General features: G+C 37.8%; 1 protein-coding gene across 6 annotated transcripts; it reads left to right on the top strand.

Annotated features, from left to right (window-relative positions):
• Positions 1-935: 935 nt before the first annotated feature.
• Positions 936-18719, top strand: LOC18443283 (protein DETOXIFICATION 18). Of its 6 annotated transcripts, none has more exons than XR_016049066.1 (7): positions 936-1377; positions 2893-3437; positions 13844-13930; positions 14063-14143; positions 14252-14490; positions 14922-15040; positions 18424-18719. XR_016049066.1 is itself a non-coding variant. In XM_006853475.4 (7 exons), exons 1-7 carry the CDS (start codon positions 1117-1119, stop codon positions 18541-18543), a joined length of 1428 nt encoding a protein of 475 aa, XP_006853537.1. In that variant the 5' UTR covers positions 936-1116; the 3' UTR covers positions 18544-18719. The 6 variants fall into 6 exon arrangements, 5 of the variants coding, with proteins under 5 accessions (XP_006853537.1, XP_088713968.1, XP_088713967.1 ...); XM_006853475.4 differs by having other exon boundaries at positions 14063-14119; XM_088857842.1 differs by lacking the exon at positions 14252-14490 and having other exon boundaries at positions 14063-14119.
• Positions 18720-19265: the final 546 nt, after the last annotated feature.

The raw sequence follows: 19265 nt of genomic DNA on the forward strand, positions 1-19265 counted from the left end.
CACCCCATTCACGTGCGGACCATCCCTGCCTCTCTGATCCTCAAAAAGTGGTACGCATATGCGAGGCGCCCCATAAAATCTTCATCCACTTATTTTTCGGGGTATTTTGATATTTATGACAGAATAATTTCTGTACGGACAAAAATAAAATAAAATGATTTTGAAAATAAATATGCACGAAGTCCGTCTTTTTCCTATTTTTTATATGGAAAAAGTTTGTATTGAACGCTATAAACAATCAAATCAAGGCGTATCTCAAAAAGTTTTTCAAAAAGTTCATTGGAAACGGGTGTTTTGATGTTCAAATATCTTCAAATTGATCATCTAACGGTCACAATGCAGGAATATAAAAAAAACAAAATTAAATTTCAAATTTTAAAAATAATGCATCTTGTAATGTATAACATTCAAAATTTTCAAATATCCATACATATGTTTAATTTATACAATTTTTAAAATTTAAATTTTATAATTAAAAATAAAAACATATTTTAAGGCTACCACAAATATTTCTACTATTGAAACCACGTTTGTCGATACTATTTGAAGGTAGGTTCTAATTTGATTGATTGGAGCCTTGGCTCTATACAAACCACACCCTTTTTATTTTATTATTTATATTGCCACTCACTCTTAAACATACCCTTTGGAGTTTTTTTTTATGTTTTTTTGGAGCTTTTTAGATAGTAGTGGTGTGCACTAAAATTTAGAGCGGTGCAAAGTGCGGTTTGAGAATGAGGAACTCTGGTTATTCTCTAGACACCATGGTGAGTTTAAATGCAGTTAGAACTCATTGTGGACTGACCATCCCGGTAATTTTTGCCGTTCTGCATTTTTGTTTTTTTGTGCCTGAAGGCCCTGAACATTAATTGCTCTTTCCGGAATCCACCACCACCCTCCTCTTTTTTCCCTCTGTGTCTCTGTCCTCCAGGCAAGACCTGGTGCAGGCCCAACTCTCTCTCTCTCTCTAGCTGCAAAGTCTTTGTTGTTTCTCTCTCTAAAGTTGGCAGCTATGTGCGATCGTACATCCAGTCCTACCTCTCTCAATAAATCTCTCCTTCCCCTCTGCAAAGCCCCTCTCTCTCTAAACCTTCTCTGTCTCTCTTCTCGGAAGCAATGGAGGATTCACTTTTACGGAGCCCTTGTCATCGTGAAGAAGAGCAGTCCAAAAAGCATGGCTGGTGTGCCTGTCTATCCCTGGACCGTCGTGAAGCTAAGTTGCAGGCTTCCATTGCGGTGCCTATGATCTTCACGAACCTGTGTGTCTACTCCATGACCCTCGTTCCTGTCATGTTTGCTGGCCATCTTGGTGATCTCGAGCTTGCAGGCTCCACTCTCGCCAATTCTTGGGCCTTTGTCTCTGGTTTTGCTCTTTTGGTCAGTCTTCTGCTTTTATTATTTATTCTTCAAAAGATATTGCAGCGGTTCCTGCCCGTGAGGATTGTCTTGCAAATTTTGATATCGACTAAGTTAATGACCACAAATTTTCAGCATGCTTTTGTTCCGATTCATTGGTTTAAAGAATCTGAATAATTAAATTGAAGTTGCGGAACAAAGCCTACAACCCTGAAAAGTTAAATCATACTTTAATTTCCTTGCTACTAGATTTCTGATCATGGAATTCTGGCGTTCAAATCGCCAAAGTCTTGTCAATATTGACACCCGGTGTTAACTTATCATTATTGCGGTTGCACACCTATAAATTTCAATCCAACAATGGATGGTGATTGTTTTGAATTGAGATATTCTGCTTGAACATCAGACCATAAGCTCTTGCACATTATTTCAGTGAAGTCAAGGCTATCTGTGCAGCGTGCTTATTTTCTGGAAATTCTTAGCTGAAAATTTGCTTTAATTTAGGCATTAAGGTAAATTGTTGACTTTCTCCCAAGTATTGCTAGGACCTTGTTTTGTTGCAGGCGTGAATGTTTCGCCATCCTAAAATCAATGAGGAAGGTTCAACATCTTGTTGTTCAAGTTTTAAATCTTCGTATTCCTTGAGAATGGTAGGCTTTGAAATCATCTCTTGATACCATACGCAACACCTTTAGGTGTTTATGCATTATAAATCTATGTTATGCGAAAACCGAAGAGAGTCTGATACATATTAAAATTCCATTCTCCCAAAGACTGGAGCCATAATGGGTCCTGAGATCTGCACTTCAATGGGCAATTGGTGCTTCTAGATGGCTTGGTGAGTATGTGATGCATACAAGAATAATAATAGAGAAGATTCAAACAAAACCCTTGAAAATTTGATTCAAATAGAGAAGTTTGAAGCTTACACACTATGCTTCTAGTGTCTTCTGGTTCAAACCCAGAAATACCCGATAAAATATCCAAAACTCTGACGTCGAAATCCTATACGAACCCCTTTTTGTATGCTAAACCCCTATCCTAGTCTCCTTTAATTCTATTTTTAATTAAAATAATCTCGTAATGAAAATTGAACTCAAATGATGTTTTACCCTTAATCAAAGAGGATTCCAAACCAAAATAGAATTCCTAATCACAATCTAACAACCTTGTGCCGGGGAAAATCTATTCTACCCTTAAAACAAATACTGCAACTTCTGGATACTAAGATTCATTTATGATTTGAGTGCTAAAGTAAGGGGTTTAAACTTTCAATAGTAATAACTTGCATATCTCCTTTCAATCATCAGAGCCTAGCTGTTTTGTAAACTGTGGAAGAATCGTTCGGTCATTCTAAATGATTTCCTAGTTACATCTTGAGCATTCTCATAGTGGAAATCTTCCAAAAAGCACCTCAATCATATAAAGAAAAGGCAAAACCTTGTGATAGTTTATTTCACTTTTTTTCTACAGTCAAATCCCAATGTTGTTCTTTCCTGTTGTATATTGGTGAATACATCTATTATGTGGATGCAGATGGGTCTGAGTGGTGCACTAGAGACACTTTGTGGGCAAGGATATGGAGCGAAAACATACAGAATGTTAGGAATCTACTTGCAGTCCTCAATTATATCAACTTTTTTCGTTTGCATGATCGTGTCAGTTTTATGGTTCTATGCTGAGCCAATCCTCATATTGCTTCATCAAGATGCTGCAGTTTCAAGAATGGCATCCCTGTATTTGAGGTGGCTGATTCCAGGAATATATGCTTATGCTTTCCTGCAATGTTTCACAAGGTTTCTTCAGACACAAAGTATTGTGCTTCCTTTGGTCTTGTGCTCCATTATCCCATTGGCTATTGAAGTAGCTATGTCGTATTTCTTGGTGTATAAAACTTCTTTGGGCTTCAAAGGAGCTGCTGTGGCTACCTCAGTGTCTTTCTGGCTTAGTTTTCTGTTGTTAGTTCTGTATGTTAATATGACAGAGACATTCCAAGACACCTGGCAAGGGATCTCCATGGAATCATTGCATTATATCTTTCCTTTTCTGAAGTTAGCCATCTCATCAGCTGTCATGGTATGGTAAGAATCTAATTTTAGTCTTTCACCTCTGGAATGTTCTATGAAATCTTTTGGTTGTCTAATAATGAGTATATATCTTCAAGAACCTAGTTTTCTGAAACACCTATCACAATATAATCATGTCTTAACATGGAAATCCTCTTAATATTTTCATATTTAACAGTCCCCATTCTGTTATATTATTTGGGTTTCTTCATAAAATCCTCTATCAATGTGATATCCTTGAAATCAACCATGAAAGAAGTTGAGTTACTAAAAATAAAAAAAACCATGAAGAGCAAGGAGTACAAATAACGGGTTCTTATATCTCAATTATCTTTTTTGAATCCTTTAGTAGGACAACTGTGTTTTCCAGAGATGTGAGTAGTTGGTTCTTCTCATTCCTTTGATCTTTGTTGGTTCAATTCATTGTTTTTTCAGCATTGTTTACACTTGAAAGCTCGAAGGGAATGGTGCTTCGATCGTTCCACCAAGATTTTCAAACCTAAACTAAGTCGATCAGAGGTAGAGACAGTGTTGTGTTGAATTATGATCCACAAAAGAGTCTAGCAAGAGACCAACCTCTCATGGACCATCAGCTGCACCAGCTTACGAGGCGATTAAAATAAAAATCTGCCAACAAGAAGATTTTGAAAGATTTGAGAGCAAGAGGGGACGAGATTTAGAGAACTGTTTTATAAAAAGATGGACTAACCTAAGTATGGAATGAAATGGGACAAGATAAAAAAGAAGGGTGAACTTACTTGTAAGCCGGGCCCACAGGCCCGGCACCCAGAGTCAGTGGCCTGATTCAGATCGGGGATTGAAGCTCCGACTTCCTCCACTCTTCAGGATCTGTCAATCGAGACTGAGAGTGTTTCTTTGCTGAGTTTCCTTGTAATTCTTTGATCAGAGGAGGTGAGAATCTAAAGTTTAGGTTGATGACCTAAAGTTTGCCGCTAAGAGTGAGCGTGGTGGAACTAGGATTATTTTAGCTATTTGGAGTTAAAATTATGCATAGGTTAGGTCTATTGGGTCTTGAGGTTGGGTCAGGGTCTGCTGGAACATGAATTACGGTCAGGGTTTCTAGGTAACTAAGGTTTAGGGTTGGGACTTTAGTTCAACAGGGCGTCGTCTAATTAAGCTAGAAGAGGCTTCCTAAACTCGAAGGTGCCCGTACTTATAGGCAAGGGAGCTAGGTAATGTCTCCAAAAAGTGGCGGCCAGATCTGGGCCGTCCGTCATCTGCGAAGTATCTCAACACGCATGTGCTCTATGTAAGTACACATGTGAATTAAGTTATTTTGCACAAGCCAGTGGACCCCAGATTGGGTTTCAGGATGTATTTAGGTGGTAATTGGCTATTAAGGGGAGAATTAATAAAAGCGAAATGGGTCAAAACTTGGTTTCTAGGTAGGTTTAAAGGCTGGTTAGGGCTTGATCAAGGTTTAGGGGTCCTAATTCGGGTTTGAGCTATATTAGAAGGTATTAGGGTACCTTTACGCCTAATTAGGTAAGTTTAGTCCTAATTTGGGAAGTTTAGAGGGTCATAGTTCTAATTAGGAAGGCTTAGGCATTTTGGAAGCTTGTTTTGCGAAGTTTAAGGTTAAGTAGGGGGCTGAGGAGTTTAACTAGTTTAGTTTGTCATTGAATGAAGTGAGTTTTAATGAAGTATGGTGCATGGAGAGGGGATATGGTGTATGAATTAGGTAGGCTAGGGTGTACAGGTATAGCACGGTTCTAGGGTATTTCTAGGCTTGAAAATGAATTTTCAGTAAGATGAATTTTAGGATTTTGGCATGGGATGGTCCTAGAAGGCGTCTTGTTCAAGTTCCTACGATTTCCCGGGTTTCTGGTTGCTTGGAATTCCCTCAGCCAGGAAAGGGCTTTTATAAGCATACTTGAGTTTGTTTTTTTTTCCTTGGTTGAGAAGGATGGGTTCAAGATAGCCGGTTAGCATTGTTCCAAAAAACACTCTGACTAGTGTCGCGATGCCCAAAGAACCCTAGGCCTGGGCGCTTTTGGGCCCTAGTTCTTGGGCACCTGCCCAGCAGTGTCGAACACCCAGTTCTTGGCAGGTACCCTAGCCTTGGGCCCTCTTTTCTGGAAATAAAAAAAGCGCCTAAGGGAAATTTGGGTTTGTTTAAACTTTGGGTTTGTTTTACCCACAAAACAGAGTAAAAGGGGCGTTTAGAGGTATTCTAAACCCCCAAAGTAAAAAACTCAAATCTAAACCTTAGATACACACCCCAATCAATTGATTTTGCAAATTTCTTTGAATAACAAACAATGTGAGGTTTGAAGAAGCACCAAAAGGCTTACCCTTTCTTATTGGAATTTTCTTTTAGGGTGCTAGCTATACTTTTAAAAGAATTTTGGGGTGAGTTCTAGCTTGATCGACATCAAAAGCATTGAAGAATAGAGATCGCGCGAAAGGTTAGTTTGCAAATTACAAATCAATATTTGAGATACCTTTTTTGTATTTGAGATATCTTCCTCGATGTCTACTAAGAGTGGGGATCCAGGATGGAAGTATTGAGTTGGCATGATAAAAATGACAAAAACAAATTATGTGTAATTTTCACCGACATTTTTCAAATGTCGGGATACATAGGTTGATGGAACATCTTGCTGATATGGGATGGGATGTTGCCCCATGTCAAAAAGTTCCTGAACTTGTTAAAAAAGGGATTATTGAGTAAATATAAGCCAATAAAAATAAAAATAAAAACTTAACAAAGGAGAAGGATATAGCAGAAATTGAGGGTGAGGGTTTAGTATTTTTTTTTTATGATGATGATGAGGATGATGAAGGGGAAGAGGAGGTGGGCTATGTGGCAATTTGATGGAGGGAAAAATTCTTCTTATTTTGTATTTTTATTCAATTTCAATGATACATGCTGTAGTTTTAACTTTAGGGTTTATTTCTAGGGTTTTTATTTAGTATTCATAAGTGCTATTCATGGTATTGCTCATAGTTACTGTTCACTTGTTACTATTCATGCGTTATTCTTCACGCGCTGTTCATGTGTTACTCTTCACGCATTATTGTTTACAGGGGTATTTTTGGAATTTTGATATTGTTTTAGGGGTATTTTAAAGTATTAATGTTTGCTTGGATCTCAAGTTAAATTAGGGTTTCATAGGCTTATAAGAGGTTGGATGTCATAGTTTGAGGGCATATGTTATTGGAATAAATTTTATTTCATGAAAGAAGAAAGTTCTTCTCTTGGCTTGATTTACAACCATATTTTTTCTCTATTTTTGTTAATTTTACTTGTTTAAGGTTCAAGAGAACTGTGGATTCAATTTCCCACATTTCCTTCCTGCATCAAGTGGTATCAGAGCATGGTTCGAGGACAGCTCGAGATTGCGATAGCTTGTCGTGGAGGTCTTAGTTGTAGGGATGCCGATCTGATTCGACTGCACAAGGAAATCAACAACTTGACAGAGAAGGTTACAGAGCTATTACTAAGCGGTTTCAGCAACAACTTGCCTTAAAGGAAGAGGAATCTACAGGGATAGATCCAAATCGTGAGGATTTTTATGGAGAATGGCACGAATTAGAGTCCGATGCAGAGTTGGAGCGGAATGATGAAGTTGCCTTCAACTACCTGTTCTATGCACGCGCTTTGTGTTCGGAGCCTCATGTTCTGGAGAATAAATCATGGGATTTAGTTGATCTACATGATTTGAAGGAGAACGAGGTTGATCTTGGTGTAGGTCGTATCAAAGGTCAGAAGGTTGTAGATTGGGATCTGCCACCAATTTTCGATACATACTTAGATGATGAACAAGATTTTGATAGAGATCTGATCTCTAATGGTGATCAAGATTTCATAGGTGAACTGATCTTTGATAAAGAAAAAGATAAAGATCTTAAGGATATCAAAGAGGTGGAATGTTTAGGAGATTTAGGGCATCTAAATCAGAGTAGAGCAATGGAAGTGCGGTAGACTCAAAATCTGCAAATTGTGGCCCTGGTTACGGAGAACAATGAAGTAGATATGGGGGAATCCTTTAGAGGACAAAATTGAATTTGAAGTTTCTCATACAATTTTCTATGGGAGTTTAAGGATATCCATATTTGATAAATTTGTATTGAATATGCATATCAAGATTCGTTTCTTGAGGATTTTTTTTACCTCTAATAATATTTGAGTCGACAAAGCAAAAGAAGGTTGAAGAAGGTGGTTTTGATGTTGAGTTCATCTTAACACACTTCAAAAGTCGATGACAAGTTTTCTCCAATAAGGGGAGAATGATAGAGGGAAAAATTCTTCTTATTTTGTATTTTTATTCTATTTCATTGATATATATTGTAGTTTTAATTTTAGGGTTTATTTCTAGGGTTTTTATTTTTTTTATTTACTATTCACAAGTACTATTCATGGTATTGTTCATAGTTACTGTCAAGGTTTCAAAAAACGCCAGGCGGCCGGCCTCACCCAAAGTGGGCACCCAAAACCTTAGGCGCCTTGTTGTAAAAGTTATATAGATATATAGTATACATACATATATTTGTGTCAATTTTATAATTTATTACATTTGAAAATATTGTAACATTTTTTTATGTACAAAATATGACATATCGCATGTTGAGAATAAATTTGTTCAAATTTTCAAAATTCAAACCATACAAAATTTAAAAGTCTAATAGGATATGTATTGGTAATAGTCTCCAACTCTCCATATTTCATAATAAGTGAAAAGGTTTAGGAAGGTTCTTTAAACCACAAAAAATACTTTTGATTCTCGAAAACAGGTATAGTTCAGGGATTGAGGGTTTATGGAATTTTTCTTTTAACTTTGGGGGATGAAAATAGCCCCCCATAACCTATTTAAACCTCAAAATTACCCTATTTTCCCTTTTGGGTATTTTTTTTTTTTTAAAAAAGCCACGTCCACCTGCCTAGGCACCTACCCACCCCGCCTGAGTGCCCGCCTAGGCGCCCGCCCAGGTACATCCGCCCGCGTAGGGCCGCTTGGGTCTGGACGTGCGGTATTTTGGTTCAGGCCGCTTAGTCGCCGGGCGAACCGTTTTTTTAAACATTGGTTACTGTTCACGCATTGCTATTCATGTGTTACTGTTCACGTGTTACTATTCACGCATTACAGTTCACAGGGGTATTTTTTGGAATTTAGGCATTTTTTTAGGCGTATTTTAGAGTATTAATGTTTGCTTGGATCTCAAGTTAAATTAAGGTTTCATAGACTTATAAAAGGTTGGATGTAGTTTGAGGGCATATGTTTTTGGAATAAATTTTATTTTATGAAAGAAGAAAGTTATTCTCTTGGCTTGATTTACTGCCATGTTCTTTTTCTCTTCTTGCTGATTTTACTTGTTTAAGGTTTAGGAGAACAGTGGATTCAATTTTAATTTCCTACCTTTCCTTCCTGCATCACAATCTCTCAAAGCTTTAGGAGGAGTTTTGGTCTAAGAGGCCCCATATGAAAGGGCCAATTGATACTTACTTTATACCTAACCTTGAGCTGCAGTTGAGAAAGGGAAGAAGCAATTGACATTAGAAAATAGATTCAGGCAATTCAATGTTGCTCAATGGTTTTCTTAAGCTGCCATTTCTTTTAATATTGTTTGCTTAAGTAGCTTCTATGAAATGCTTGAAGCAATTGGCCAATATGGGTGAGGTCTAAAAGGCCCAATCCCAAATGAGCTTTCAGAGCCATGACTGAAGAATAAGGTAGAACACGCTAAGGATTACGTCAATTCCCATAAGAATGGGTGGGCTGAATTAGGGTTTTCCATAATGACTGATTCATGGAGTGACGACATGAGTATCGTGAACCTGTTTGTAAGTTGTCCCTTAGGTACATTACTTTTGAGATCCATTGCTTCTTCTGAAGAAGTTCATGATGCACATTTTATATGCTAATTCATTGATAAGGGCATTAGAGGAGGTTGGGGAGGAGCATGTAATCCAAGGTGTCACAAATAATGTTGCTCCTAATCGAGTTGTAGCTCATTTGCTTAGCCAAAAGAGGCCTCGTATATTTTAGACATCTTGCATTGCACACTGCATGGACCTTGTGCTAGAGGCTTATTGGCAACTTGCCTAGTTTTAAAGGCACGCTCTCTAAGAGTAAGGAGGTCACAATTTTCATATACAGCTACACCATACCCTTAGCATGATGCACAAGTTCACAGAAAAGGAGGAGATAGTGAGGGCCGTGCTCACCAGATTTACTACTGCTTACTTGAGTCTTAAGAGCATACATAGTAGGATGATCCCATTGAGATTTATGTCCACTTCAGAGGATTGGAGCAGGTGTAAATTGTTTAAAGATCCCAAAGGAAAGAGAGCCTCTGATATAATTGTTTCTAAGGTTTTTTGGCATAGGGTGAAGTACTCGCTAACAATATTTTACCCTTGGTCAATGTCTTAGGTTAAACTGATGGTTACAAGCCCTCTATGGGCTTTATATATGATGCACTAGATGGAGGTAAGAAGGAGATAGCTGAGAGTTTGGGCAATGATGAGGCCAAGTATGGTCCAAGCATGGGAGCAATGCTCTAAACCTCCAGAAGATGGCTTTTTCGCATTTTGAATTTAACAACTAGCTCTTCTAGTTGTAAGTGAAATCGGAGTTCGTTTGAGATGGTATGTTTAGTTGAGGTTGTTTTCTATTATAGAAGAAATAGACATATAGTACAAAGGTTAATTATACTTTTACAATTTTACTTTAGCTCTTTGTAAGTCCAAATTTAAAATCTACATGGGTTGAGTAGTAGTACTCATGCATTTTTTCTTAAAAGTGTATACAAATAGAAGAAATAGGCTTGAGTAAAGGAAGCTAAGGAGAAGTTCAATCAGCAGAAGAAGGATCCCATCGCTTCCAAGGACAAGGAGAATGCTACTGAGTGGTTGGTTGGAGACCGTAGAAGAGGCCTTCCTTGGAGATAGTTTGACTTGGGATATGGTTGAGGAGGCTTCAGGTCCATCTTCTGCCATTGGTACTTCAAAAAGGGTGAGGTAGATATATGAGGATAAGGTAGATTGGAAAGAAATTGAGGAATATAAGCAATATGTCAAAGAGGGTGATGATTATGATGATGATGGACTCAATTCAGATGGAGGTGCAAGTGATGATGAAGATTTTGACTGATGATTGAAGAATCGAACGTCTCCTCTCCCTACTTTTGTATTTCATCTTATCTTTTATACTACATCATCTTGTATTGGTTTTATGCTTTTATTGGAGATTTGGAGTCCATGCGACACTATCTGTGTAACCATGTATCGTGATTGTATGCCAGTGTGGAGTAGGGATTGGAGAGTTGGAGACTAATACACACTAGACCTATTTATATCTTTCACTAAATTTTCAATGATTTGATTTTTTAACATGTTTCATCATTCATGCATATATATTTGCATAAAAATGGTTCGTTAGAATACATATAAATGGAAAACAAATATAAAATTACCACAAATTACTTCATATATGTGCATTTGGATAGCGCAGACACATATTTCTGAAATATTTTCACCTCAGAGCGCTTGAGGTTCTAGTCGTCCGCCTAGGTACGGGGTGTAGGGTCTGGCTGGCCTACAAGGACTGGCTACAGTTTTCTGAAATATTGCTGGGTAGTTCCCTGTATTGTATGCATACAGTTGGTTCTAAGGCCTTCCTATTACATTTTCACGTTTTTATTGTTTTCATGATTAATTTGTACATGTGTTGTATATGTACCTATGTTTAGCCAAAATAAACTTTGTGTACCTATGTTGCTACAGTCAGCTTCTGAAGGACATACATGTTTACCCAAATGTCCATTTGGTGTGATCCAAAGCTTAAATTAAAGATTGTTCAATATTTACCAACCATTATATCTATGAATTTTTCATATTTCTAATGTTTAGCTTCAAAATATGGTCGAAAGTCTGCTGAAATTATTTGTGACAAATGTTAGGATTGATTAGGTTTGGGTTTGATTGATTAAGAAAGTACAAGTCATTTTAAGCTTTTTAATTAAGTTTCTTCCTTTTAGTTGGTATTTGGATTTACCTTAACCTTAGCTGTACTACATTTAAACCTTCTATCATCCAATTCTACGCCAATTAAAAATCATTTGTAAGGCCTAAAACCTTCATGTCCTAATCTTTAGGGATCCAAAGTCCAAACCCTTCAATGACTCCAAAATCTTAGTATAATGAGGACCCCCTTCCTGGACCTCTTGGCACATGGAACAGTCATGTAGGTGCCAAGCCCGTTGGTCGTGCATCAATTTCGGTATCGGAGTGGGTTGGTCCTTACGAGTTTGCTTTGAGTTCAGTTATGTCATACATGTAGCTCGTCTCTCCCAGAGCCAAAGAGATAAGCTTTTTGCAACTAGTGGATCAAACAAATACCTTCGAGAAATTATCCGTGTATTGATTGGAGAAAGAGCGACAATGAATCAGTCAACAACCAAGCCTAGAAGCGAAGGAAGCAAGAAAATGAATGTCAAACGAGCACATCGATGATTGTCCTCCCCCCAATGGTATGAGACTATGAATATAGCTCTATCCTTCCCTAGCATATTAACTCCTCAGACAAACATTACACACCATCCAAAGGATGGACATCTTCAGGATGGTTGCAATTAGGGTGCTTTAAACCCTTTCCCTATCCCTAGTTCTATTTCATGACCCTAACACCTTAAAGTTGTTTCTGCAACTAAACCTCATCCCCGAACCGCTTCAAACCATGGTCCTTCTAGATATGTTTGTTTTCTCTTTCCCACTTCAATTTTGACTCAAACTTTTGTACTTACAAAGATTGGTCCTTGCATTTTATACATCTCGTTCATGGCACCATAGAGCCAAATAAGTTACTAAATTTCTTTGTAGCAACTAGAGAAAGGTCAATCTCATGGTTGCAGCTTCGACGATTGGCGGCAGATTCTTCATAGTCTACTCATACACCTGAGTATTCCCTTATAGCTCCTGCAAGGAATCAGTTCATGACAAAGCATCTCTCAGTAATGCAGTTGTCATGTGTACATGTCATGCGAAAGTTTGTCGAGGTTGTTGCCCTTGCTCTTATATGCCTACAACCGCACACAAGAGACCACACAGTTCTTCTGGCCTATAAACATCATCCTTGGGCATCTCTCCGACCTCAACGAGGGATGACCCACTGTAAACCCTTCTCAGTAGTGCCACATGCCCAAGGTAAGGGTTTTGGACGTGACTAGGGCCATAAACCGCCCAACCTTTGGTCAGCCAACATACACTCCCATCGAAGTGCGTATTCCACCATAAAACATCGTATTTACAAGCTCTCTAGGCCTTTAAAGGCTACAAAACCCAACATGAAAATAGAAAACAAAAATTGTCTTTAGGTGGGTTAGCTAGAAATTTGAAAAAAGGTATCCAAAAATAAGAAGGCAAAATGACGTCAAGTTCAAAATCCAAGCTCTTTTGAAACTTTCCCTAAGATCAAGATCCATTGAAACCATGATTGCATCCCATCTCCAGCCAGGTCGTGATCCCCTTATAAAGCAATCAATCCCTTTTTGTCGGGGATCAAGGTCCTTATAAGATACAGATCGAGCTTCTCTCGTGCTCCAACTCCAGGATTGCCGGCGAGATTCTGAGGGGAGATCGCCAACCCCGGACCAAGCTACCAACAATTATGACCAAAACCAACATGTAAAATGAAGAAAATGTATAACTAGTTCAAGAAATTGAAGAACCTCTACATTGAAGTACAATTAAGCCAGATGCTCCATAATATCCCATAACTGATGGACCCTTTCACAAATGAAAGCATCAGTCTTTTTCTGATCTGTGCATATCATAAGAAAGCTGAGCTAGAAGCCACTAGGAAGTGCCCTGTCAGAATTAGCTCAACGATAATGCATGTCATCTTTTTGGATCTTTTTGGGTCTTTTTCAATCTTTCTAGAAAGAACCTTCCTTGTTTTTTAGCATATGACCTATGACAGGCTAATAGGATTTTGATCTTATCTAACTTGGGTTTAGAAGGAATGAAGATTATATTAATGCTCGACATCATGCAGTACTGGTATCAAAATTCCTTAGTACTTATCTCTGTTGCTTCTTAGTGACACCACAAAAGTTTTGAAGAAATGCACAAAGGATTGAAACTCTTTTTATTATGGCTTATCTCAAAAGTTATAATGCCTTTTCAACATTCTTTTGAGATCATATTTTGTATTGGAATTTTTTTTTTATATAAGTTTGTACCAGTATACTATTTACAAAGTGAGGTTTACTCTTGCCTAAAAATTTCTGTGCCCTAAAATTGTTCAGCTCATACTGAATTTCTTCCACACTTTTTTTATGACTCAAATATCTATTCTTTTTTTCTTAGACTAGCTACCAATAGGAATTCCTTAACATGTTCTCGAACATTTTCTTGTTCCCACCATGATAACTTACATGCATGTCACCATGTTCAGTCTGGAATATTGGGCTTTTGAGGTTCTTGTTTTTCTTGCTGGAATGCTTGCTGAACCTGAGAAGAATACTTCTTTGATTGCAATGTGGTAAGTCTCCAGCACATCTTTTCCTCTTTTTTTTTTTTTTGCTTTCTACGATTGTATGCTGCTTCTATGAGAATATTCTACTGAAAACTATTCTTTCTTATTGTATTTAAAGTCATTTCCTTCTTATTTCAGCGTGAATACAGAAGATCTGATATACATGATAACATTTGGTTTCAGTGCAGCTGTCAGGTACCTGATCCCATAATCCCACATGTATGTACTGGAATGTAGTTTAAATCTATATTTGTGTTTTCTGTTGTCTTAATGCATTTACTAAAAGACTTTTTTCTTAAAGTCACTAATATCAAACTCCCTTGCCAGTACTCGTGTATCAAATGAGATTGGAGCAGGAAATCCTCAGCGAGCTAAGAATGCTGTTTGGGTTACACTCAAGCTTTCTGTGGGTCTGGGTGTGATCATGGTAATCTCACTGGCGACTGGTCACAAACTTTGGGCAAGTGCATTTAGTGGCAGTCAAAGAATCAAAAATGAGTTTGCTTCCATGACTATGCTTCTTGCTTCATCTATATTGCTTGATGCAATCCAAGGAGTCTTATCAGGTTGTCAATAAAGCCTTATCATATCTATGTAGCTAGTTTCTTGAGAATGAACCACAGGGATGCCTGGAGCACCTGAAAAATACATCAAATATCAAAACAATGTCTGGACTTCTATTTCTTTGGAATGTTTATTTTCTCCTGATATTTACCGTGAGACATAGTAGGACAATTTTGCAGAGTTTATTCAATATAAAGGATAAAATAGCCATTCAGAAAACTCAAATTTAGTCACTGTTTTGAGATTTCTGGTCTGGTACGCCTGCATTATTCATGAATGTGAGGCACTGTCTTGTTATTTCCCTAGTAGCTTTCCTAAATGAACTATATTATCCTAAGTGTCAAGTATTCCACAGTGTCGAACAAATTTTTGTACCTCTTTCAAGCAACAGATTTAATTATTTTTTTCTTTCATTTTCACATTTGACATGCAGGAGTCGCTCGAGGTTGTGGATGGCAGCACTTGGCCGCATGGACCAACTTAGCAGCCTTCTATGGAGTTGGAGTTCCAATAGCAGTTTTTCTTGCATTCAAGTTGGAACTTCATGCTCATGTTAGTTTTTATTTCACTTCACATTGAAGGTTTTGATAAAAAATTATCACAGTGCATGGACTTTATGGATTTAGTGTATATATACTAGACTGTTGCAAGTTAAATTAAGAAAAGAATTACTCTATTTAGTTGCAGGGCGATAATGAGAGTCATGTGACATATTGAAATGGTCCTATGTAAGAGAAGAAGAACAACTTGCAACAAGATTGAGTAGGCTAATCAAGTACTTTTTATTCTTCAAAGATGGTTAAGTGTGTGGTTACTCATGTTATCGTTATACTCATGTTATCGGTATACCTGAGGTCAATAAACCGCACACACATAATATATCTGTGTCTCTGTGTGCATGTGTGTGGGAATATTTCTCTGTTTTAGTATGAGTGTGTAATGCTTTGACATATAAGGGTATTTTGGGAAATTTGATGTGTGTTGCACATCATGTTACTTAGAATGAATAAAAAATATCATTTCATAATGTTACTTAGCTCAATCTTTCTGTTGATGTGTTATTTTTGTGGTCTTTGTATTGCCCAATTGTATAGTTTGCTCATTTTTGCATGTGTGAAACTGTATATGAGTGATTACTCCACATTATTAATCACACAAATCTTTCTGATACAATACAAAAGCCTCAGCAATCATTACCCATCTTACGGTTCTGTGAGTGTTGGCAGTCATGTAAACAGAAAAGCAATCAGGAGATTTTGTAGATTTACCAAACGAAGAACCTTTGTGATTTATGGCACAAGAAAGATCTCTGGAACAAAAAATTTTGTGCAATGAATGGAATTCAATGGTAATCTTAACATGTTCCATAGTATGGCCCCATGTCAGAAAACACAGCTGAGCTGCAGAACTCAGCCACTAGCCCAACCGAGTGCACCGAGTTCAGAAAGGGCAAACAAAAGGTAAAAAAAACATAGCAGGAGAGAGATAGAGAGAGAGAGAGAGAGAGAGAGAGAGATTTAAAGAGAGAAATCAAACTTTTGATAAATTTTAGTACTTTTTGGTTCCAGTTCGTGTATTCAAGAAGGAGAGAGAGAGAGAGAGAGAGAGAGAGATTTGAAGAGAGAAATCAAACTTTTGATAAATTTGAGTGTTTTTGGGTTCCAGTATGGGTACTCAAGAATGAGAAGCCCAATTGTTGAGAGAGAGAGGGAGAGGAGAGAAAGGAGGGATTTCAAATTTTGAAGAGAAAAGTCAAAGTTTTGGTAAATTTTAGTGTTTTTGTGAGTTCAGTGTGGGTATCCATGAATGCGAGCTGCAATCACTCTGAGAGAGAGGGGTAGAACAAGCCGAAACATGGAAGGGAGAGGGAGTAGAAAAAGCTGAAAGGTGGAAGAGAGGAGTAGAAGAAGCTGAGTCGTCGAAGAGAGAGAGAGAGAGAGAGAGAGAGAGGGTTGAAAAAGATGAGACGTGGAAGTCTTATCTTGCATAGGAATCCACTGACAACAAGGAAGGACAAGCTGATAGTTCACATCACCCATCCAACGATGGAGATAAGCCATACTGATGAGTGTGAACATGGCAAAATGCTGGCCACTTAGAGCAGGCTTCTGTTTTGACTGTTCAGATTGCTCGTGTGATTCTGTGAATTACTCCGGCAAGTGCTTTAGTGACTTGTTGGAGTACTGTAGAACTTGGGCAAGCCTGGCCGAGTTATCCAGTACTATGGTGAGTTTGTACAGTACTTCCCTTGCACTATACAGGTACCCACATCCACCCTTTTTTATACAATATTCGTCACCCTGCTGAGGCCAAGAAACTCAGCCATAGTTTGCAAATGTTGTGGGGTCAACAATTCCATTGAACGTCAGCTTGAGTTAAAAGAGTTTTGTTCGTAATGCATCAGCTTGGGTCACAATTCCATTGAACTTCTGTTCTTTGAGGGCCATTTGAGGCCGGTTATTTTGTACTCAACTTGATCTGGTCACAGTTCAGCACGACCCAATTCTTGTCAAATTGGCTTCAAGTTTTCAGGTTGGCAAATAATGTGTATGGCCCTTCCATTGGGAGGGATACTCTCAATTGGCCTCTGATAAGGGAAGGGTTTAGATAAAATACAGGCACCACATGTTCAAGGTAAATATTGCTAATTGCAGAGTCTTTCCCAAGTTGCAGCTGAGGAAGACAAATTTGAGAGGGCTGGGAAAGGGTGCACTGTGACATATCAAATATCTCTGACCTTCATCAAATGAAACACTTAATGCTTGTTCTTCAAGTGAAATGTTCAGGTTGATCCAGCTGAGAAGTATCTTTTCATGGGGAATGCTTGTGTAATCCCATGAGTTTTCATACTTGGGATTATATTGCAGAAGAAAAAATACCATGCTGCTACAAAGCTTTCCTGTATACTTTGTGCCTGATGCTTCTACAAAGTAAGGCAGAGCTGCCACTAAACCACACCATTGACCAAAGTGCTACAATCGCTTCAAAATAAACTGTTCCTTAATGAATGAGTGCTAGATCCATTGAGTTCTGGTACTAAGCAGTAAGCAGGTTGAGGAGAAGCTGGGGAGGTCAAATAGATCAAAAGAGGAGAAGCTAAGGGTAAGGATGTAAGGGAAAAGGAACGGATGTATTTTTGGGTGAATAGAAAGGATGTAGGAAAGACTGGTAATAGGTTTCACCCCTTGGTTCCACAACCAAAACCAAACCCCCATCTGTTTTTTATCTGAAAGACTGGTAATAGGTTTCACCCGTTGCTTCCACAACCAAAACCAAACCCAAACCCCCATCTGTTTTTTATCTGAACTTTTATTGTTTGGAAATGGAGAGTCAGGAATGATGGTTCAAGATAATGGTTTTTTTGTGTGTGCGTGAGCTACACACATACTTGTGCATAGGGGTAAAAGAGGATGGTTATCATTTAGAAAAAGTGATGAAACAGCAGGACTGCACTTACATTGTCCTTTCTTTATCATTGTCAAATGGTGTTTTAGGCATTCATTATTCTCTTTGAATCTTCCTATTGTGGATTCAGAACCATTTAAGCTTTCTAGTACGAACTTCTTTATCAAATCCAAGCATTGTTTTGTTAAAGAGAGATAATGCGGAATGAATGATTTTGTATGCTAAGATCTATGCTTTTCTGCTTTGGAATGTCCAACTGAACCTGGTTGCATAAAAAGACGGCAAGGAACTTACACTAAAAGAGAAGGAAAGGAACATGGTGGCACAATCGCTTCCACTGTAAATCATAAAAGGGCACTGCACAATGTAATGCTATGGAGTTCATCTCCTCATCTTTGATACTTCTACTTATTTCTGGTTGGGCAATGTCATGATGTGGGGGATAATCAATTGATGTTGTTTATTTCTATCATGGAAAATTTTAAGAGAGAGATACTGATGTCAATCATGCATGTGTTTTGTGTGTGCAGGGACTGTGGCTTGGGCTTATTTGTGGTCTATTCTGCCAGGTTTGCATATTGATCCTCATAATGCTACGCAGCAGCTGGTCCAGTATAGTCATTAAACCTGATGATGTGTTGAATGCTTAGTTTTTACATATTGATATGGTGATTGAGTTGGCTTTACTTGAGTTGCAAACTTACACCTCGATGTTGAATGGTGAGATTGAAGTTCATTTGTTTGTCATTTTGGAACAGAGGGAAATTTACATGTAGACCGTTGTAGGATCTATATCTAAAAGCAAGATGGCTTATTTTCTAGTTTATGTCAAGGTTTTATGTGTGGAAAGAAATTTATGTATGGTTGCAACCTTATAAAGTAAGTTGCACCTGAAAAATCCAACAGAAAATGGTGTTTTGAGGTTCGAAAACCTTCTGATTGACTATGGCAACCTCAAGATAGTACGGATATAAAGAAAAAAAAAAAGTTCAAGTCCTAAAAATAGTGTCTTGTTACAAGTTATTTTGACTGTCTATTTTTAAGATTTTCAAATATTTATAGATCTACTTGATCTGCACTGTTTTTAAAATTTTAAATTTTAGAATTAGGGTTAAACATAGATTTTCAAACCATCCTAAGGTTTTGACACATGAACTACATCATGCATTAAAATGTAGAGGTGCACCTTATTTGTACAATATAAGGTGGCCATGTTATACAAACCTCACCCTGTTTGTTTTTATCCTTTTCTTTTTATCCCCTTATTACTTCTAGTTTGGACACCAAATGTTTGAAAGTTTTTTTTTTTGGGGGGAGAAATTTATATGTAAATCCTTAGGAATTCCCATTATTTAGAAAAGGAAAAAGTTTA

Source organism: Amborella trichopoda, chromosome 2 (genome assembly GCF_054954075.1).
Source record: "Amborella trichopoda isolate Santa Cruz 75 chromosome 2, AtrichopodaSantaCruz75HAP2 v2.0, whole genome shotgun sequence".
Taxonomy (NCBI): domain Eukaryota; kingdom Viridiplantae; phylum Streptophyta; class Magnoliopsida; order Amborellales; family Amborellaceae; genus Amborella; species Amborella trichopoda.

Bases quoted from the DNA above. Each gene is read 5' to 3' on its own strand.
- LOC18443283 (XM_006853475.4), top strand. From the start codon at position 1,117: ATGGAGGATTCACTTTTACGGAGCCCTTGTCATCGTGAAGAAGAGCAG. The intron at 1,378-2,892 runs GTCAGTCTTCTG...ATGTGGATGCAG, and splicing joins TCTCTGGTTTTGCTCTTTTG to ATGGGTCTGAGTGGTGCACT. The intron at 14,120-14,251 runs GTACCTGATCCC...CTCCCTTGCCAG, and splicing joins GGTTTCAGTGCAGCTGTCAG to TACTCGTGTATCAAATGAGA.